This window comes from Mesocricetus auratus, unplaced genomic scaffold (assembly GCF_017639785.1).
Source record: "Mesocricetus auratus isolate SY011 unplaced genomic scaffold, BCM_Maur_2.0 Super-Scaffold_100006, whole genome shotgun sequence".
In the NCBI taxonomy this organism is placed as follows: Eukaryota; Metazoa; Chordata; class Mammalia; order Rodentia; family Cricetidae; genus Mesocricetus; species Mesocricetus auratus.
This window is the reverse complement of record NW_024429190.1, coordinates 51327016-51350065: the sequence shown is the minus strand read 5'-3', so window position 1 is coordinate 51350065 and position 23050 is coordinate 51327016. Positions and strand designations below refer to the sequence as shown.

Here is a 23050-nt window from a genome sequence, read left to right as displayed (position 1 = left end):
GGAGGATCTCTGTGAGTTCGAGGCCAGCCTGGTCTACAGAGCGAGTTCCAGGATAGGCTCCAAAACAATACAGAGAAACCCTGTCTCAAAAAAAATAATAATAATAAGTAATACACACTCTGAAGTGAATGAAGAACTGAGAGGAGTAAGTGAAGAACAAAACAGCTACAAGAACCTAACTAGGGGCTGGACACATGGCTCAGCAGTTAAGAGCACTGGCTGATCTTCCAGAGGTCCTGAGTTCAATTCCCAGCAACCACATGATGGCTCACAACCATGTATAATGAGATCTGGTGCCCTCTTCTGATATGCAGGCGTACATGCAGGCATGTATACATTCTAAATAAATCTTAAAAAAAAAAAAAAAGAATCTAACTAGAGCCCTGGGAGGAAAAGGCAGAAAGTTCTAACAGAGAGTAATGAGTAATTACCTTTTTGCAAAGAGCTTTTCATAGAACAAGCACTTTTTTTTAACGCCCCTCCATTCAGTTAACAAAGGGAAGAGGGAAGCAGGCTCCCATCGCCAGGCACAAGGCTGATGAGTGCAGACCCGTAGTGAGTGCTAAGCAGCGACGAGCACATTAGCAGTCAGGAACATCAGAGCTTTTGCCTTACTTTGCCAGGTGACACAAAGGACAAGAAAAGACTTAGAGCTGAGCGTGGTGGCACGGCTGTGGAGAAAGGACCATCACAAGTGCAAGGGCACCCTGGTCTTCCTAGGGAAGTGTTGGGTAGCTAATGGACACAATAAGTCCTGCCTTCAAGCAAACAAAAAAAGGACAAAGATATGGCATTGAGCTTCTGAGTTTATTATAATTTCTTAAGTGTGAAGAGGTTCTTAAATAGCCAATTGTAGATAACTTAGCTTTCCGTAATTAATGAAAACATATCTTAGTTTCTTAAAAATGGTAAGCCAGGCATGGTAGCTCCTGTGTTATAATCCCAGTGCTCTGGAGGCTGAGGAATTTTGTCGTGAGTTTGAGACCAGCTGGGTTACATGGTAAGTTCTAAGCCAGCCTGGGCTACAGAGTGGGCACCTGTCTCAAAATTAAAAAAACAAACAAAAAACAAAAAAACACTGAGCCTGTGAGCTGGCTCAGTAGATTGAGGCACTTGCCCCTAGTATGCACAACCTAAGTTTGTAGGTAGAACCATGTCCAGCAAGTCATCCTCTTCTTCCACACGCATGTGCACACGTACAATAAATAAATAAATGTAATGAAGTTGAATGAAAAACATACCTGGTCGTAAAAACAAGATGGTTGAAAAATTCTTATTCTTGATTTGAGGAAGTTTAATGGAAAACTGATGGCTTGAAATAAAATACCTTTATAAAATATTTCTCTAAAATAAGCCAACTTTACACATAGTGTTTTCACCAATAAGGTTTAGGATAGTATAAGATTTGTTAAAATAGATTTTATTTTAATATTGTAATGATGCATCATCAGAAACACATAAACAAGCTCTCCTCCCTGCATCCTCCAATTGAGGGGTTAGAATGAAAACATGACGGGAAACACGCGCGCGCTTAACTGGAACCTTTAAGGAAATAAAAGGTAGGAACAGGGAAATAGAAGCAAGAGCTGTAGCCAGAGTGTATGCAATGCTGGGTCCAGCCTGACCTAAGGATGCCGCCATAGGCCCCAAGGATAAAGCTGTGGATACCCGGACCTCTAGGTCACAGGAAGTCCCCACATAATTTTTTTGCTTCTAAGACTCCAAATCAGGCCTTCTGTGAGTGCTAAATTGTTTTCGAGTGTGCTTTCTCCTGTGGCGCAGCACAGGATGGCTCCCCCCACGTATGCTTTTAGCAACCTGCAGGATGTGCGTTAAATTGATTTTCTTAATTGTTCCTCTCGCTTGTAACTGTTGAGATTAATTCTCTGCCATTATGTACTTCCTCATTATGCAAATATCACTAAATCTGTGTTTGTGCTCATGGGGCCAGGCAACACTCCATCATGGCAGAAACCATACGGAAAAAGTTAATTATGGAACATTTCTTTTTGGACCCTCAGATTGTATCCTAATCTGGTGTTTCAAAATGTCAAAATTAAATCTTAGGTCACTTTCTTCTTTATGGTATTGTGCAGGAATTCTCTCCCTTTTCAAAGATAAGTGTTAGAAAAAATACAGTTGAGGAAAAAACACATATCCTTTTGTAACAGCCAGAGGTGATGGCGCTCGCCCACCCTTGATCCCAGCAATCAGAAAGCTGAGGAAGAATCATAAATTCAAGTCTGGCCTGATCTACATAGCAAGACTCAAAAGCAACCCAAAAAGAGTGTATTGTTACTTGAGAAAAAAAGTTTTAGTAAAGATTTAAATAGTTATTGTGGAGTTATAAGATTATATGATTTTTTTAAAATCATTCATGTTAAAATAGAAATAAGAAACATCAACCAAGTCCCCTTCATCTTCTCCAAAGTTTTATGGATGATAGATGAGATCAGCTGCTTTCAATGAATTTATAAAATGATTTCCATGCTGCTACATCGTGTTTTCTGCAGTCCTGTATGCCTTTGTGTCTCCAGCCCAGGAAGGGACAATGACTGAAAGATGGACTTGAGGCCCTCCAAGTCTGTCAGACATGCTCGGAATTATCGAAATTATTTTAGAGAAATAGTTACGTATATGCGTGTATTTCAGGGACAGTTTTCTCTTTACTAAATGCTTGAGGCCATTGTGAAAATGTATACGAAGGTTAGTAAAGTGGGAGAACAAGCGAGATAAATGAAAAGAAGAGAGCTGAAAATAGACATTATAGCCAGGCGGTGGTGGCGCATGCCTTTTATCCCAGTACTTGGGAGGCAGAGGCAGGCGGATCTCTGTGAGTTCGAGGCCGGGCTGGACCGACAGCCTCCAAAACAATACAGAGAAACCCTGTCTCATAAAACCAAAAAAAAAAAAAAAAAAAGTAAAGTAGACATTTTATGACTAGGCCAGTCTTTTTTCATACATACGTACATACGTACATACATACAAGATTTGTAAAATAGCCAGGGCCCCTTTTCCAGTTCTAGATTGTCCTAATATTTCCCAGAGGATATCTTCATCAATGACCCAGGGAATAAAGGAACTAAGAGTGTGAATTCAACTGATAAGGTCCCCCAAAGATTTGCAAATTCCCGTTTCATAGCTCTATGTCAAACAGTTTCCAGAAGATAGACATGTTATAGGTTGGCTTCACAAGTGGCTAAGGAACTCAGCACTTACATAATTTCTGGAAAAGCAGTTTGATGTCTGTTGTGCAGATGGCTGCCAGTGGAGATGACATAGAGCCAGTGAAGTTCTGTGACTGGCTCAAAGGTTGGGGCTGTCTGCAGTAGCTCCTCTGTGAGATACTCTGAATACATCTATGAGATACAGCGCCCTGAACTGGCCAGGAATCTTAAGTAGAGCCTGCCTGCTAAGGCTCTTGCGCACTAGACTACTTTGGGATTTGACAAAACAGTTATAAAGTCATGGGTAGGACTTACAAAACTGTGAGTGGCCATTTACCAGAGACAGTATTATAGACTGAAGACACCATCCCGTGTAACCCAGACAAGTGATGGTTGGACATGTCACACTCCTCTTTCTAGTCCTCTACTGCAGTGGTTCTCAACCTTCCTAATGCTGCGACCCTTTAATGCAGTTCCTGTGACCCCCCAAGCCATAAAATTATGTTCATTGCTACTTCAGAACTGAAATTTTGCTACTGTTATGAATCATAATTTAAATATTTTTAGAGATATAAGTTTGCCAAAAGCCAGGTGGTGGTGGCACACACCTTTAGTCCCCACATTTGGGAAGCAGAGGCAGGCAGATCTCTGTGGGTTCAGGGCCAGCGTTTTCTACAGAGTGAGTTCCAGAACAGGGTCCAAAGCTACAGAGAAACCCTCTTGAAAAGGAAAAAAAAAGAAGAAGTTGGTCAAAGAGGTTGAGACCAGGTTGAGAACCATTGTTATATTGCAATTCTCTTAACAGTACCTTACTTTTTTTGCCTTTTTCTTTTAACTTTCCTAGCTTTTTGAAATGAAATGCATTGAAACTTAAATATGCATCTCAAATTATTTCTTGAAATAAATGCGTGTAGCCTAAAGCAGGTTAAAGTTTTAGGCAAATGAAATAAGCATGCATGTTCTGCAGGTCTGTGCAGAAGAGAAGTGCCCGACACTGGTGAACCTGGCCCACATGATGAGTTTGTACAGCACGCACACCTATTCCAGAGACTGTTCCAACTGGATCAACGTGGTGTGTCGGTACCTGCATGACTCCTTCTCAGATGCCACCTTCAGTCTGGTGACTTACCTGGCAGAGGTGAATTCAGGTGGCTTTGAACTGCTCAGTGGTGAAGTTGTCAAGTGGCTGTTTAGAGAAGCAGCCCTGTGGTGCTAGCTAACCTTCCAGTTGACTGTGGGTGGAGAGAATATCGGAGAAGAGAGATTATCAGAGTAGAAGAAAGAGTCAGAGGATAGAGAGCATCAGAATAGAGATGGCATCAGAGCATAGAGAGTATAGAGAACAGAGAGCGTATAGAGACACAGATGATTTAAGTCCAAAAGGATTTTTTCATTGGCTGGTTTTCTCCCATTTCCACTATTTAGTTTCTTTATTGTTGCCTTAGTTGACATGAAAGCAAATGTCTTAATTAGGATTTCTGTTGCTGTGATAAAACACCAAAGGCGACAGGAAAGGGTTTCTTTTGTCTGCAGTTGCACATCACTGAGGGCAGGAGCCAGTATACAGAGCATGGGGGGTGCTGCGTGCCGGCTTGCTGGGCCTGCTTGCTCATGTACCCCAGAACCATCTCCCCAAGGGTGCTGCCACCCGCTATGGCCTGGGCCCTCTCAACAAAAAGCCCCACAGGCTCACCTACAGAGCAACCTGGTGAGGGCATTTTCTCTATGATGTTCTCTTCCCAAATTACTCTAGACTGTGTGTCAAATCAACATAAAAACTAACAGTAATTAATGTAAACCTCTCCTTTACAGAAAATGGAGAGCGTATTTTGGGTGGTGATGATCCTAGAGAATAAGTATAAATTTCATTTCTTCAAAATTAGTTCTTGGTTGGAAGCTGGGCTCATACCTGTAATCGCAGCAATAAAGAAACAGGGATCAGAGGTTTGGGAGCCAGCCTGGGCTACACAGTGAATTCCAGGAAGGAAGGAGGGAGAGAGGAATCAAAAACTCAAGAAAGAATAAAATCTTTTTCCTTTTACTGAAATACATTTTTCTTTTTTTGGTGGTCAGAGCCATGTGAACTGGTCATTGAGGTGCAGGTGGCAGTCACTCTTTTCAGTTTTATAGGATAAAAGTCTCATGTGAGATCAATTAGCCGCTGTGTAGCTAGCTGTATGAGTGGTTTGTGAATGGAAGAAGTTCCCACTCTTCGGTGATAGTAGTGTAGTCTTTTTCTCTCTAGCCTAATACAAGTAGTACTTATTTATTATTTAAGGCTATTAATGAAAAAAGAAATAGTTATCCTTTCTGACAGAAGGAAAAATAATATATATTGCCTTTTATTATACATTTTCTGATCTCTAGCAATTTGAACAAACAGATTAAACCTGTTATGTTTTTCAACTTTGTAAGTGTGATGCCAGGTTTTTGTTCAGCCTTTTTAAAGCCTGCATTTCAATCTGATTTCCAGCTGTTAGAAAAAGGATTGTCCAGTATGCAGCAATCGTTGCTACAGATCATCTATAGTCTCTTGAGTCACATTGACCTGTCTGCTGCCCCAGCCAAGCAGTTTAACCTGGAGATCATAAAGATTATTGGCAAATATGTACAGGTGAGTGACCACAAAATTCACATGCAGCCTTGTTCAACTTGAAATAATTCATAAGTATAAAATGCCAATGCACCCTAGAAACTAAAGAGTAGGGGTGTTTCCAGGAATGTTTACTGCATCGAAAACACTCTTGGTGTAAGTGACATGAAGTGTGTTGCTGTCCTCAGCTTTAGCAGCCAGAAAGAGCGAGTGTGGATGCAAAGGCAGCAGTTACCATCTCTGAAAATTGGGGCTGTGACAAAGAACTTATTCACTCTTTGTGTGACTCTGCGATAGCCAGGTATTATGTATTGGATAAAAATTTTCAGAAACAGAAGGCTACTTTAAAAGTCTGTACTTGAGCTGAGCGTTGGTGGCGCACGCCTTTAATCCCAGCACTTGAGAGGCAGAGGCACCCAGATCTCTGAATTCGAGGCCAGCCTGGTCTACAGAGTGAGTGTCAGGATAGGCTCCAAAGCAATACAGAGAGACTCTGTCTCAAAAAACAAACAAACAAGCAAAAAGTCTGTACTTGAGAGTTGGTTTTTCTATGACAGGAAGTACCAGATATTTAGAAAGTGGAAATTCAAACAAGTCCAGGGACTGAGAACCTGCTCAGCAGTTAAGAGCACTTGTTGCTTTTGCTTAGGACCCAAGTTTGATTCCCAGCACCCACACAGCAGCTCACAACCATCTGTAACTCCAGTTCCAGGGGATCCAACACCCTCTTTTGGCCTCTGTTGACAATTCACAAATGTGTGGTATTCAGGTACATACAGGCAAAACACCCATACACATTAAATAAGTAATAAAATTTTTTAGAGAAGTCAAAATGTGTTTTAGTATTTTAACATATGTCTAAAGTGTGTATATTTTTAAAATTTTTTATCATCTATTTAAGATTTAGCTTTGAAGCCAGAAGCTTCACCTGTAAAAGTTCAAATGTGACTCCTTCTTTAAGAGCAGCCAGGTTCCTACTTAAAACTCTCTAAATTAATGATTTACAAAGTACTCCCTGGGAGAAAACAAGTTCCTCCATTAGGGAGGAGCTATCTGTGTAATCATCTAACACTAACACTAATCAGATTTTCCTGTTTTGTAATTCAGACTTCTGTTAAAAGATCTCAAAGGAAAACGAATCATTTTATAGACATCTTATAGCAATACTATGTCCACAGTCTACGGCATAGGCCGGGTCCTCTGTTCTGCGTGCACACTCGTAACTCTCATGTTGATTCCTTCCAAATCCAGAGTCCTTACTGGAAGGAAGCCCTCAACATCCTAAAGCTGGTGGTGTCCCGCTCTGCAAGTCTTGTTGTACCCAATGACATCCCCAAGGCCTATGGGGTAGATGTAGGTTCTCCTGAAATATCCTTCGCTAAAATTTTCAATAACGTCTCAAAGGAGTTACCTGGCAAGACCTTAGACTTTCACTTTGACATCTCTGAGGTAAGATTTCCCATAATCGAGATGGTGCCGTTAAGAGTTCTCATCTGCTCTTTTATTCACTTTAAGTTAGCAGCACTTGTACATGGTTAGTACTAGGCACTATAATAGTGTTGTGAAACTGGTTGTAAAAATGGGGAGAAGGCTGACTCTGGGGAAGCACAGGCAGATGAACATCGTGATGCTACCTGGAAGTAAGGTAGAAGTGTTCTGGGAATATACAGGGCGCTCCTAAAGGTGTGCTTCAGAAAAGAGGTAACATCGAAGTGTTGAGCAGATACGACAGTTTGGGAGTGCCTTGGTTGGGGTTCCTGTTGCTGTCATAAAATGCCGTGACCAACATCAACTTGCGAGGAGAGGGTTTATTTCATCTTAAAATTTGTAGTCCATCATCCAGAGAAGGCAAGTTTAGGACCAGGAACCAGGAGCTGATGCAGAAGCCATGGAGGAATGCTGCTTACTGGCTTGCTCCCCATGCCGTGCTCAGCCTGCTTTCTTGCTTATTTGTAGAAAATGTCATGCTAGACCTACTACTGTTAACCCTTTCTGGTTTCTTTGTTGTGTAAGCACTGAGTCAACTTTGACATTTGTTTCTGTGTAGACGCCCATCATTGGAAACAAGTATGGAGGCCAGCACAGCGCTGCGGGAAGGAATGGGAAAGCAAAGGTGATCGCTGTCACCAGGAGCACCTCCTCCACGTCCTCTGGCTCCACTTCCAACGCCCTGGTTCCCGTCAGTTGGAAAAGGCCACAGTTATCGCAGGTGCATAGAAAGCATCAGCATGGGAGGGAAGAATCAATTTTGCGAACATGTAAACACCTGAGAACTGTCTCAGTTTACCCATACTAACCCTGCAATTTCCTTCCTGTCAGCGGAGAACAAGAGAGAAGCTGATGAGCGTGCTTTCCCTCTGTGGCCCCGAGTCTGGCCTCCCGAAGAACCCATCTGTGAGTAGTCAGGAGCATGCAGATAAAGGGTGTCAAAGTCATTGTGTCTTGGCACTTGCCTTTTCTGAGCCAGTCCTGGTATTAACCAACAGTGAAAAGGAGATGGTCTTGTCTGCTGCAAACTCCAGCAGACATGCTGATGCAGGGTTGGACTAGTTAGGCATGAAAACTAGATTGCAATTCTGCATTGATTAAAGAGTGAGGCTGACAGGGTTCTTGAGGGGCTGGTAACACAGGCACAGCATGACCAAAATGATGGACAACCTGTTTTCTTTTTTCTCTTTCGGGACATCAGGTTGTATTTTCTTCTAATGAGGATTTGGAAGGTGGGGATCAGCAGATGAGCTTGATTTCCACCACGGAGGACATAATCCAGGAAGAGGAAGTTGCCGTTGAAGACAACAGCAGTGAGCAACAGTTCGGCGTCTTCAAGGACTTCGACTTCTTGGACGTTGAGCTGGAAGACGCAGAGGTAAGAATGTGGGCTCTCTTGACGTTTACAGATGCTCATGCATGAGCCAGACTCTCCCCTTATGGAGAGGAGTAAAATCAAGAAAAGTAAACTAAACAGGAGCTATGAGTGACACAATCAGCCAGTGGCAGGGGCCTGGCATGAAAGAAGAGTCCATTCCGTCTTTACAAAGTAAAAAAGGGAATTAAATGTTTAGCCTGAGCTAACAAGTTAATAGTAAATGCATACATTAGAATCGATCAGATACAATCTTCTTGTTTTTGTTTTGAGACAAGGTCCCCTCACCTTGTAATATTAGCTGGCCTGAAACTCACACCAGTTCTCTGCCTTAGCCTCCCAAATATGAAGTGACAGGGGTGAGCCACCATCCCGCACTCAGACAGTGGTATTTGTCACTGAAGTGACCACGTGGCAACTTTGGCTTTCTAGAACTCTGCCTCTGGCAGGTGCCTGAGGTCTCTCACTGGCATCCCCAACCACTTTTTCTTCAACTGCCCCCAGGACCTGTTTCTTCTGACACCCAAAGGGCTTTCTTTCTCTTATAAACTGGTTCTGTGTACATTTCTAAGTGGAAATGCAAATGCAGACTTGTCAGCCCAGGCAGCTGAGCTAGTCCCAAGGCGGAGTGACTCTGTAAGGCCTCTGTCCATCTTCCTATGCCTCTCTGGGCCCTCTCCTTTCCAGGAGGCTTCCCTTTACACAGGCCAGTTGGGTCTCAGGCAGCAACAAGATGGCTGTCACTGTTCAGTGACCTCATGTGTCCAAACGGCAGTATAGGAGGCAAGCAAAGATGAGCCCTGGGGATGCTTTCAGGAAAGGGGAGAGGCTGCTTTTCCATGTGCTCTTAGCAGGTTGAAGCATCTGAAGCTTTCTTAAGTAACCACCATGGTAAATCCAAGGGAGATGCCTTGTTGTTTTACACTACTGGGATTCCGTTCCTGTAGCAAATGTAACTCGCAAAAGATCCCCTGGCTTTGAAAGCCTGCAGTATGAATACATTCATTCATTCATTCATTCACTAAATACATTGTGAGGCTGGGTGCCATGAATGTGCTGTGCAACATGGTCGTATTTACAGTGTAAGTCCAAGAAAAGTGCTTTCCAAACCCTAACCTTGCAGAACCCAAAAGCATCTAAAAGACCTTGAGAAACAGCCAGGATGGGTCAGAGGGCTCAGTGGGCAGAGCACCTAAAGTGCATTCAGCTTGCATAGTTTCGGTTTACTCTGTTGGTTTTGTACAATGGACTTGCATCTAAAAATTAGATTTGGAAGAATTCATCTGTTTAGGGGAGGAAACTTTTAGAAAAACCTCTATTTCAGACCATCCCTCCCATGTAAAGAGATACAAATTAATCTTTTTTTGGTTTTTTTATCCTCTCTACCCCCACCCCTGCCAGTTTAGTGCAATTTGCCACACCAGGGCTTAGACTGTTAAGAATTATGTCCTTTAAAAATGGAGGCTCTGCCTCAACGAGATGATGTGACAGACTTGGTAGGGGAGATCTTACCCTCTCTGAGGAGCAGATGGGGGGGGGGAGTGGGTGCAGCAGGATCTGGGATTGGAATATACAAAGTAAATTAACAAAAAATATTTTTAAAATGGAGGCTCAGAGCAAACATAGCATAAATCCTAACTGGAGGGAAGCTGAAATGTGTCATCTCTCTGACCTTTTTTTGAAGTTGGCAGCAGTTGTATTTTGATAACTATGACCTTGATTTTAAATTATATTGAAAAATGACCACTGCACTTAACGGCAGCCGTCCCTCGGGTGAAGATGACTGTAACCCTGTATTGTCGTCAGTTGAATGTGGGTACTTGAAGTCAGTTATTGCATCGTACCAAGTATGAGCTGTGTAAACCTTGAACATTTTTGTAAGCCTCGTGTTACCCAAGTGTATCACAGAAGCGTTGTTCTACGTGTCTGTCTCCAGCTCTTCCCCAGTTCCAATCACATGTCGACCTCCCGCAAAAAAAAGCTAAATCCAGAGCTTGTATCCGTCTTTGGGTTTGAGAAGTCAGTTTTCCCCAAAAGCATAGCATATATTTGAATGTGTGTCTTCGTTCTTTCTAACTCTGTGTGTTTTCCTTTTTGCTAACCAGGAGCTGCAGGTAAGTTGCAGCCTGGTGTTGTGTGGATTGTGCCTTTGTTGTCACCTGTGGTGTATCTGTTCTCCGTGTGGTCTCATTCGTGTCTGTGTATTGGAGTAGAGATGACCTAGAGTGTAGAGCTAGTTGGTTCCCCGAAAGTACAAGATTGATTCCAAGAAAATGATTTGGTAAACTGACCAAATAATTTTAATCTCTAAAAATATAACTATTTGATGACGGATTAAACGTTGAACAGACGGGCTGATTGAAACGCTGCTTTGGATGATGAATTCAGTAATTTTCCACCTCAGTGTGTTTCCGGGTGTTGTAACTTCTGTGGAGGCCTCAGAAATCATGTCTTGCTTTTCCAGGGGGAGAGCATGGACAATTTCAACTGGGGGGTCCGCCGGCGCTCTCTGGACAGTATTGACAAAGGGGACACGCCATCCCTCCAGGAGTACCCCTGTTCTAGCAGTACCCCCAGCCTGACCCTGACGAACCAGGAGGATACAGATGAGTCCTCGGAGGAAGAAGCCGCCCTCACAGCAAGCCAGATCCTGTCACGCACACAGATGGTATGACTCTCACCTTTCCATGAAGTAGAGGGGGCTCAGCTAACTCTTAGCTTTGCATTTAAAAAAAAAAAAAGTTGTTTACATGTCATTTCATTGTGTACAAGAGGCACACACCACAATAAATGTTCTGCTCCTCCTGACAAAATCAAACATACAAAGTTGTCCTGTGTGCCCTGTAGGGACTAGATAACACAGCTAATCCTCTGCTAGTTAGAGTGAGGTGTTTCCAGCCCTTTGAGGGACTCCTCTTGAATGACACACATTTTTTAGTATAGTTTAGGGCACTACCAACTCTTAGTGCATAGCTGCTTTTCTTTCCCCGTATGTAAAAGTCATATTTGAATATAATGGGCAAAGACTGAGCACAACTTTGGTCCTTTTCAAGATTAACTCAGGAGACTGGAAAAATGGCTCAGCATTTAAGAGTCTAAGGGGACCTGGGTCGGTTCCCAGCATCCACGTCTAGCAGCAGCTCCAGAGGGACCTCACACCCTCTTCTAGACTCTGTGGGCACCTTCGCTAATTTTTTTTGAAGATTTATTTATTATATATGCAGTGTTCTGCCTGCTTGTAAGCCTGCATGCCAGAAGAGGGCACCAGCTCTCATTATAGATGGTTGTGAGCCACCATGAGGTTGCTGTCAATGGAACTCAAGACCTATAGAAGAACAGCCAGTGCACTTAACCTCTGAGCCATCCATCAATCTCCCCAACCCCCAGCACTAACATTGTGACACTCTGGCTCCCATCCCAAGGGCAATGTGGCCAGTTAATAAGTACACATGAATAAGGCTACAGGGCTCATCTTCTTCATTCAGAAAAGTATGGGTTGTGAATCTGTAGGCATAGTAAGGTTGGAACTTGGAGACAGCAGCATGGAGAATAGTGCATCATAGCACGGAGCATCCAGAAGCATCCATAGTGTTGAGTATTATCCAACTCTTACATGAAGGCTTTTGTCATGCTAAACTCAGCCTGTCTCCCTTTTAGCACAGTCTAGTTGTTCTACACTGTGTGGGTGAAACCCTTGCAATAGTATTGCACTGAGCGGGCTTTAAGCAAAATACCAAGTTGTCTGTCTGTGGCCAGCGTCGCATCTTCTCTGCTATCTTGACATCTCATAGTTACACACATAAGTTTTTCCAGTGCCCACACACACAAACACACACACACACACACACACACACACACACACACACTTTGTATGTTAAGTGGTGGCTGAGTACTCACCACGAACCAGGCTCTCCAAGGTATTTCACATGTTCTAGTCTCCATAGTTCTCTCTTGACCGCACGAGGCAAGCAGGGTTAATTGCAGTTCTGCAGAGTAAGTGACATGTCCCAGAACACACAGCTTGTGAGTGGATCGGAAACAGGCAGACTGTCTGGTGCCCTTGCATGTCACTGTGTCACCAAAGGTTTGTCTCCAAAGTTACTAGCCACAGAGACTAGCTGAATGAGGCACAGTCAATCCCTGTGGAGGCCAACCATAAACTCAAAGACTGGCTTTGCCTTTCTGATCATGGTTCAGATTATACAAACTGTGATCATAAACTCAGGGTCTGGCTTCACCCACTTGGTAACTTTGTCAAGTTGTGTAACCATTCATTAAAAATCGACCCTAAACAGTAGTGTCTCATGGGAGCTAAGCCACTCAGCACACAGTGAGTGCCAAATAATGGCTAGCTCTCTGGAAAGCCATGGGGCAGAGTCGACTACTTACTAACAAGTCCAGCCCCAGCCTCAGTGGTACTGAGGTAATGAAAATCATTTGAAATTGCTTTGTCTGCATGGAAAAAAGTTAGTATTTGGCTCTGTGTATTGTAAATCAAAAGTTTGGTATTTCCTATGTTGGATACTGACCCAGAGAAAATAGTAACTGTGCTTAAACCTCCCTAATCCTGCTCTGATATTATAAACAACTTTACAGTTTTGTTTTTCCCTCCCTTTTGGTCTTATTGAAACAGCTGTTGGTTTTTGCTTACATTACTGAGTTGTGCACTCCATCGTGCATGAGAGTTCCCGATGTCACAAATCCTCAGATGTGACTGAGACAGAGCTCAGTAGTAGAGCCTTTGCCTGGCATGCACAGGGTCTTTAGTTTGATACCAGCACCACAGAAATAAATAAATCCTCAGGCCAAACAAAACATGATTTACGGAGCGGGGGTTGGAGCTCAGTTGGTTGAGTACTTGCTTAGCTCACACAAAACACTGGACTTGATCTCAGTCTCCCCATAAGCAGGGCATAGTGAGTGGTCCATACCTGAGCAGTGGAGACAGAAGAATAAAGTCCAAGGGTCTTTGGTTGCAGAGAGTTTGAGGCCTGCCCCCGCCCCCCAGGGAAAAAGGGTGATAGATGAAAGATACAAGTTTTCGCTCAAGGCTAGTATTCTAGACAGTCCTCAGCTCTTCCCCTTTATTTAATTAGCAGCAGTTAACCTTTGTGGTTGCATGCTCCATCATGCTGAGGGATTACAGGCTCCCAGACCATTCTGATACATACTGGATGGGGCCGGGGGAGAGGCTAACTTTCAGAAATCCCATAAAATATCTGGTGATGCATGCTGTTTCTTGTGGCTGTCACTGCTAACGAGCGAATCTCCCCTCCTCTCCCAGCTTAACAGTGACTGTGTGGCGGATGACATGATGCCCGGGCACCAGGACCTGCTTCACTCTCAGGACTCCGCCAGCAGCAACACCACAGAAGATGCCCTGCGGATCAGAGACGAGCCCCCCAGTTTGGAGGCCTGTCTAGATAATGCTAGCAGCCAGCTGCCTGAGGTGGGGAGACGTGGGGCTGGTGCATGGCCAATCTAGGCTCCCTTCGGCGCTCTACCATGTCCCTTGCTTTTCTTCCCAAAGAGTTTTCAGCTGACATACGCTAATTATTTGATTTGTTTTCAGTATTTCTAACCTGTTGGGTTGTTTATCAACAAAACTGTCAGACCTGGTTGATTGGTTGTCTCTTAGTTTTGTTTTATTTGTTTCTTCCTTTTAAAAAAAAAAAGTGTTGACATGTTGGAAACAGCCTACAGGTTAAAAATAATGTCAAGTGTGTCAATGAACATTTTGCGTTGCAGAGTGTGACTTGGTTCCTGTGCAAGCGCTTCTCTGGGGACAGCAGGCATTGCCCGGGGCGCTGTGTTTCTGTGAAGGACTGCTTCTGTTGTCCCTCCCCTTCCCTTTGCTTTGTATGGGTTTTCTGTGATTGGTGCTATGACTGGGTTAGGACCTCAGGCTAGCTGTGTTAGCAGCTGCTTCAATGAACCTTATCAAAAGACTTTGGAACCACTAGTATTATGGTTTTTGGAAAGGCCTGTAAGAAGCCCGATTCCAAGCTAATGACTGACCAAAATAAGTAAGTATTAATTGTCTTGTTGTTGTTGCCTTTTTTAAAAAAAGATGATTATGGATGTTTTTTAAAAATGTAATTATTACTGTAGCTTTGTGAAACATGCTCTCTGATTGGTAAATATTAGAAACTGGTACATTTTTGTCTATGTTAGTGAAATTAATGTAGTTACTATACCTCAACTGACAGGGTTATTAGATTGTATTACTTCTGTAAGGCAAAAGCTCATAGTCTGAGTAGGAGGAGAATTGGACATGTCTGGACTGTTTTTAACAGTGAGCAGATATATTTTGCAATGGAGGCATTTTGGCTTCCTGATCACGGGTCTTCGAAATACTGATCGAATGAAGATGTAAATGGCTCAGGCAGGTTATTTGTTGTGATTTCACTAGGTGCCAGAGTTTCAGCAAGAGGCTAAGAAGGGAGATGATGGTTTTTACTGTGTACATTAAGGAAGATTGAAAAGACATTTGCAACGTGTGTGTGTGTGTGTGTGTGTGTGTGTGTGTGCATGCATTTCAACAGGAACTCAATGTGTTGAAGGTCTTGTGGAAATTCAGAGAGTAATAAACTGCTTTTTAACTGTGACAGGGATAAAAGGACAGGTTTCAGGGTACTTTGACCTCTCAGATAGAGAGGTGACATGTAAACTAACATGGTGTGTTCAGCTGACTGCAGAGAGTTCAGTACCCTGGAGAATAAAGTGGGTGGGAGAAGAGGGAAATGAGGAGAAATGAAGAGGGTCAGACAGGCGTGGCTGTAGGGAGCACCATTCCCAAGACTTAGATGAGCACCATCAGAGAGCAGGAGATGGTGGGGATGGGTGTTCCTTTCAGGATGTGCTCCACTGATGAGCACTGGTAATCAGTTTAAGAGGAGGGAAGGCCTCTTGGATCTGTTTGGTGCTTTCAGGCCTGACAGATGGGCTTGTTGTGGCAGAAGCATATACCAAGCCAGTCTGTTCATCATGGCCTTGAAAGCCCACCACCACCCAAAAGCTCCACGTTGGGGAGCAAGCCCTTCCTCCAACTCCATGGCCCCTTAGGGGTATATTCCAGTCCCAAAGCATACCTACCTATGTCAGGATGAGCAGTGTGCTGGAGCCCTCGATGAAGACGCGGCATAGGCAAGCTTGCATTCATTCATTTCTTCCTTTTTTCAGGCAGGGTCCTACTCAACAGCCAAGGTAGTTCCTGAATTCCTGGCACTCCTCATACTTTGGCCCCCAAGGGCTGTAACTACAGGTGTGAGCCACCTCACCCAGCTGTTGAGCCGGCCCCATGCTAGACACTCTTTGAGGATCTGGGTTTCCAAAACAGGCAGCTCGTGGCACAGAGCTTAATCCTAACAGGAGTGATAGATTACAAGCAGGCAAAAAACAAATTTTAAAAACGTGAGAAAATGGCCATTGTATTAAATCTTCTCTAGAAATTTAACAGTAATGTGGATTTGAATGATGAGAAAGTTAGCCTGGGTCGGTCGTTGGTGGCGCACGCCTTTAATCCCAGCACTCGGGAGGCAGAGGCAGGTGGATCTCTGTGAGTTCGAGGCCAGCCTGGTCTACAAAGCGAGTTCCAGGACAGCCTCCAAGAGAAACCCTGTCTCAAAAAAAAAAGAAAAAAAAAAGAAAGTTAGCCTGTGAGATGAGGCTTTAGAGTAATGCCATATACATATATGTAATCTCACATACATATATGGGATCGGTTTCTTGGCTGTTTTGTTTTGGGTTGGGTTTTTATTTAGACTTTGTAGACAAAGTCTCACTGCATAAGCTAGGCTGACTGTCTCAACCTCCCGAGTGCTCCAGAGCCTAACCTCACCCAACCACACACAATGGACTAATGGACTTCCTTCCAAAGCACTGAAAAGCCCCTAGGGGCATCTTTTCTACCAGAGAAAAAGCACTTCAACTTACCCTTTTTCTTTCCTTTTTAATAAGGGGTTCATTCTTACCGTACACTTTGTGCCACTGAAGGATGAGGATGAAAGGGTTATTTTAAGGCAGTATCATTTTATTTATAAACAAGCTTTTGTTAAAACTGTCAGCAAAAGACTAGCTCCTCCAGAGGAATGACAACACTGCCTCTGTTAGCTGGGCTGCCACAGCCTGTTCTTCCTGTGTCTCCAACACAGTGTCCAATGTTCCAAAATTGCCCTCTAATAAAGAAACATAGGAAAGCACCGAAATAGTCAAAATCATAATAATTTTACAGTAATTTCTGCAATTATTTAGTTAAATTTTAGAGTAGAAGTGGTTTATGAATTAAAGGAACAAATGTACTCATAAATGCTTGTCTGAAGACTTCCCTTAGGGCATGCTAATATTGGGAAGGAAAAGGGGGTGTCTTAATTACCTTTCTACTGCTGTGCAGAGACACCATGACCAAGGCACCTTATACAAGGAAGCCATTTAATTGGGACTTAAAGTTTCAGAGAGTTAGTCCATTATCATCATATTGAGGAGCATGGCCGCAGGCAGGCTTGGCACTTGGGCAGTAGCTGAAAGCTCATGTCTTACCTGAAAGTTCCAGGAAAGTGTGGGGGGGGTAAGTGAGTAGCAATATTTGCCTGCTAACCTGTAACAGTGTCCACGCCTTTTGGGCGTGGTTACAGGTGCGGATGCAGAGGGGGGAAGGGAGGAGTGAGTTGGAACTTGAATGACCTGAGCTTTTGAAACCTCAAAACCTACCCCCCTCATAACCTCCTCCAACAAGGCCACACCTCCTAATGCTTCCTGAACGTTCCACCAAGTATTCAAATACAAGACGCTATGGGGGCCATTCTCATTCAAATCACCACAGGGGCCTATCCTGGCTGAAACTTTGTAGCTTCTCTTTGACCAAAAACAGCTCCCTGGGGGCTGGAGAGATGGCTCTGCTGCTCTTTCAGAGGGCCAGAGTTCAGTTCCCAACAACCTAGTTAACAGTCCACAACCCCCAGTAACTTCAGTTCCGGGAGATCCAATGTCTCTCACCTGCTGTCACGTGCACATACTCACATGCACACAAACACACCTACACAATTAAAAATAATAAAAGTAATCTTCTAAAAAATATAACTTCCTCTCTGATCTCTTCAAGGCATAAAGTCTTCACTTGATTTCATCAAAGAAGCCTTCAGTCATGAACCACAGAAAACTTTTACATGTAGAAAATGAACCTTTAGGTGTAACAAAGTGTGTGTGTGTGTGTGTGTGTGTGTGTGTGTGTGTGTGTGTGTCATTGTGTGACTGGAAGTCAAGGAAATTTGATTTTTATAATCTGCATTTAAACAATGGAATCCATTCTACTAACCAGTGTGCTGCTTAATGAGATCTAGGGAGCTGTTATTGATTTTCACTTCATATTGAATAATACTTTCCAATAAAATATCACTTAGAGATTATAATAGCAAGCGATAGCCAAATACAGGTGCACACTAATGAAAAGTGGGGCTTTGTGCGGCCATGTTTGGGTGTGGAACACAGTATACTCAAACTGATATGGAAGAAAAAATGATGCCAATAAAATTGTAGGTGTAAGGACATGCCTCGCGGTGTTAGATAAATTATCTTTCCAGGTTACTAGGTCTGTTTCTTCCCTAGCTAAGTCTGCAGTTGTACTGAGTATGACCCATCGAGGTAACAGGTCATACATACTCTGTGAGGCCAAGGTTCACCGCGTACCACATCCAGATCCATGGCTCCTTAATGTACTTCCTGTGTCTCTGCCACATCCCTCAGCCTTTGAGAGCTTCCAGCGTCTTTTCCTCAAATGCCATCCCTAGCCACCTTTCTCTAAGCCCCATCTTCAGCTGTTTCTTCAAAGATTGGTCTCAGTTGCCTCAGACTGCCATGCTCTGTCCCTTCTCTGGTTGGGGACCAGCAGACATTTGTATGTGGCTGATGCTCTCTGCCATCTCTGTCCCACATGCCAGCGTATGCTGTCCCCGTTTGCATATTAGCCTAACAGATGGTTGTGAGCCATCATGTGGTTGCTGGGAATTGAACTCAGGACTTTTGGATGGGCAGCCAGTGCTCTTAACCATTGAGCAATCTCTCCAGCCCCGTGTTTTTCTTTTGTAATAGTGGTAGTTCACTTATGTAGCCAATATCTGTTGGGTTTCTCCCCCTTGGCAGTCACAGCAGCATCATGTCAGCATGTTAACAGTGGATAGGAAGAGTGGGTCCCCTTAGCTACTGTTACACTCTACAGCATGTATTTTCATTATCATTCACTGACTGGGGGTTAGGGACATGCAGCCATTCTTGTTTAATAAATGTGCTTGTAATTCATTTCAATTCAAAAGCTAACAACCTAAAGTTTCCTAATCTCTGGTGAACTCTCTTAACCATGAGGCTTTATTGGGTCTCAAAGCTGCAGTGAACTATTGTCTTATTACCTGAAGCCAGCTCTCCATATCACAGACACAGTGGTTTGGGTTGAGTGTCTTTATGGATTCAATGTCAATGGATTCATTCTTGAACCATCTCCCTACTGCTAGTCAGAATTTACTGTGTTCTGATAAAATGAATGCCAAGTCTTCTTGTATAGACATATAATGTATATGAAAGAAGGTATCTTAGCGAAGAACAGATGCTAGTCAACACCCAAGTCCTGTACACAAAGGAAAACAAAGAAAAAGTGTTTGGTGTTTTTATAGAACATTGGCTGTATGGTGTAATTTTTTTTTTTAATTCTAGGACTGGGAATTTTAGTCAGTGGTAAATTGCTTGCCTCATGTGTGAGGCCCTGGGTTCATTCTTCTATACTAGCAAAAAAACAAAAAAAGAGTAGGATCATTTAAGAAGACAGTTGTGTATATTCACGATTCAAAAACTGTACAGACTAGACAATTTGGACGGAGATTTGGATCTTGGCAGTGGTCCTTTACTGCATTGATAAATTCCTTTTGGTGTTGTTGAAGTCTGCTAAAGCTTCAATTATTTCACAGGATACAAGTTCAGTATTAAAGGAGGAACATGTTACAGCCTTTGACGATGAAGGGTCATACATTATTCAAGACCAACAGGACCAGCTAGTGTGCCGAGGAATTCTTGATTTAGAAGAAACTGACATGCCGGAGCCTCTGGCCCCTGAAAGCTACCCCGAGTCCATCTGCGAAGAGGATGTCACCTTGGCTTTGAAAGAGCTGGATGAACGGTGTGAGGAGGAAGAGGCTGATTTCTCTGGGTTGTCTAGGTGAGCATGGTCACACAAAGACTCTACTTCGTCCCCACCCCTTCCCAAATGTGCCCCCCCCATTCCTGACTATGACTTTTGATTAATTGGTATTTAGTCTATAATCATACTCTCTTCATTTTTAAAGACATACTTTGATTTGTTTTTCTTTCCTTCCTCCATTCCTTCCTTCCTCCTTCCCTCCCTCCCTCCTTTCTGTTATTATCCACGTAAAATAAAAACATCCCATTAGAGGCGCACCACATGCTCATTTTGGGCAGAATACCAAACAACCAAGTATTAAAACCAATAGTAGAATGAATTTCTGGATTACCAAAAGTTCTTCTGTCAGGGGTCAGATGTTGATTTAGATTACTACAGGCATGGTACTGAAGGATGTTCACCCCTGTTCCCTTCAGTTGAATGTTCTGTACATTCAATGCGTATCGTTAGAATGTGAAGAATTCCCAAGCAAGACTTTACTTCACCTGTGGATTGAGTAGAGTAATTATTACATAGGCTTTAGAAAAAATTCCAGTGGCTCTTAGTAAGTTTGTACACCAGACAGTTCTGTGATATGAATTATATTGTCTAATGTCTATCATTTAAATTTTATGACTATTTGTGGGTAGTTCACCGTAAGGTTCTTGGTAAAAGTATCTAACTTCATGTATTCTATCAGTATATTTATTTCTCCATTGCACAAAGTCGGCACTCTCCGTAATTACTAATATTTGAAACCAATATTTAATAATCAGGTATTTCAGTTTTACAAGAAGACAAAAGCTTCATGCTTAATGTGGCAGAAGAGTCATAACATAAAATGTATTAGATTTTTAACTCTCAGTACATATGGAATGTTTGCCTGTATTTGAAAGTATATATGAAAATGTTCCCCCTCTTCAGCACGCCTTTGTGAGTGCACTGATCTGACTGTAAGGTCTTTGCAGTCCCACACAAGTTTAGGCTTAACAGAAGTGCTACAGGGGGAAATAGTCACGTATTTCCAAGGCTACAGCAAAGTAGTTTACTTTGGCCCGTTTCTACAACTGAATAGAACATTGCATGTCTTCCAAGCACACAGGACTAGTGTACAGCACATTTTATTAAGATCAGTCACTTCCAGCTGGGCGTTGGTGGTGCATGCCTTTAATCCCAGCACTCGGGAGGCAGAGGCAAGCAGATCTCTGTGAGTTCGAGGTCAGCCTAGTCTACAGCCTCCAAAGTAATGCAGAGAAACCCTGTCTCAGAAAAAAAAAAAGTCACTTCTGTGATTAAAAAAACATAGCTTTGTTAAGGTAAACTAGGTTTTTACTTCAGATGGGTGTTTGATATGCTCAAAGCCTTACTCGGGTCTTTTTCTTAGTTAGAAATGTTCTCATTTAGAGTTTCGTATGTCTGTGTGGTCATTATTTGTACATCACCCTCTTTCTCCTCCAAATGTCTGCCTCCTTTCCCAGCATCTTCTCTATTCATGACCCGTTCTTCATTATTGTTAGACACACACACACAACCCCCAACACGCACACAGACACACACACAATCCCCAACACGCACACAGACACACACACATACACATGCCCTAACCCCCTAACACACACACACACACCCAACCTTCAACACGCACACAGACACACACACAACCCCCAACACTCACACAGACACACACACACACACATGCCCTAACCCCCTAACACACACACACCCAACCCCCAACACGCACACAGACACACACACAGACACACAGACACACACACATACACATGCCCTAATCCCCTAACACACACACACACCCAACCTTCAACACGCACACAGACACACACACACAACCCCCAACATGCACACAGACACACACACAACCCCTAACACACACACACCCAACCCCCAACATGCGCGCACACACACACACACACACACATGCCCTAACCCCCTAACACACACACACACACACACCCAACCTTCAACACGCACACAGACACACACACACACACCTAACAGTCCATTTAGTGCTGTTCTTATGTACACACGTTTAGGGCTGAGCATTTGGGCTGTCTCTGGAGAGATGGCTCCTCTGTGTGTCATCAGCTATTGGTTGCCTGTAGGTCATCATTGAGGGGCGGGGTCTTGTGAAAATTTTCCCTATCGTGCCAGCACGGCGACTGCTGGTGGTATTATGTGAGGTGTGGGCAGCGTCCTGTTTAGGTCTCATAGGAACAGTTTCCCTGTCAAGTCTAGAAGATACTGTCTAGCAATAGGCATCCTGGTCTCTGGATCTTTCCACCCTCTCTTCCTTGATGCTCCTGGTGTTTTAGATGTAAGGTTGCCATCTTATAATATGAACTATTCAGTGTCAAGACCGCAGGTTACCTTTTATGGAGTGTGAGTCACTGGCCTCTGCTTCCCAGGCACTGGGATTAAAAGTCCTGCACTAATCCACGTTTTTTGTAGGTATACCTGGTGTTAATCTAGCCGTAACATATTGTACATTTGAGCTAAGATAATTGCTTGAGATTCAAGAATGTAGGAAAAATACATGTTCATTTGTGCTGTCCTAGGGAGTTCAGGCTGCATTCTCTAAATCTGTGTGTATAGTTTCTAGTGACTGGTGTAAGGTACCGTGGGTGTTCTCTTAAGGTAGTGTGATGACTACTGTGGGTTTTGTGTCCACAGTCAAGAGGAAGATGAACAAGATGGTTTTCCAGAAGTGCAGACATCACCTCTCCCGACGCCCTTTCTGTCTGCAATCATAGCAGCGTTTCAGCCGATGGCTTATGAGGATGAGGAAGAAGCCTGGCGTTGCCATGTGAATCAGATGCTGTCAGACACAGATGGATCTTGTGCAGTGTTTACTTTCCACGTGTTTTCAAGGCTCTTTCAGGTCAGTGGAGGTTAAGGTGTCTGTCCGAACGCGCATTCCAATAATCTGGGAAAGTTAGGCTTCGCTACTCGGTGGTATTCCCTACTGATTTTCTTTAACAGACACATGTTTCTACGAAGGGAATGTTTGCATGATTTGCAGTGTTGTATGTAATGTAGTACGCCTGGTGTGTTAGCCAGCCACTGGTGCAGATATGAGAGCCTGCAGTGAAATTGCCACAAGACTCCAGCACAAGTTCGGACTTTCTGTAGTATGCTGGATACCATCATGGGTACCAGAGAAATAAAGGCACGCCATTTGTCCCTGCCCTCCCAGCTTGTTACAGGGAGGTTCGAAATGTATACGATGAGGTGCCAAATGACACTTTAAT

At 43.4% G+C, this 23050-nt stretch overlaps 1 protein-coding gene across 6 annotated transcripts in view; it reads left to right on the top strand.

The window, feature by feature from the left end:
* Positions 1–23050, top strand: part of Fryl (FRY like transcription coactivator) — a 235955-nt gene that overhangs the window by 200162 nt on the left and 12743 nt on the right. For 4 of the 6 annotated variants that reach the window (XM_040747186.1, XM_040747184.1, XM_040747183.1 and 1 more), the window contains 10 exons: positions 4135–4305; positions 5641–5781; positions 7012–7209; positions 7808–7969; positions 8080–8154; positions 8450–8626; positions 11088–11291; positions 13908–14072; positions 19576–19823; positions 22473–22680. In XM_040747186.1, the coding sequence (XP_040603120.1) occupies positions 4135–4305; positions 5641–5781; positions 7012–7209; positions 7808–7969; positions 8080–8154; positions 8450–8626; positions 11088–11291; positions 13908–14072; positions 19576–19823; positions 22473–22680 (1749 nt within the window). Of the gene's footprint in view, positions 1–4134; positions 4306–5640; positions 5782–7011; positions 7210–7807; positions 7970–8079; positions 8155–8449; positions 8627–10728; positions 10738–11087; positions 11292–13907; positions 14073–19575; positions 19824–22472; positions 22681–23050 lie in introns of all 6 variants that reach the window. The other 2 variants (XM_040747185.1, XM_040747182.1) reach the window with 1 other exon arrangement.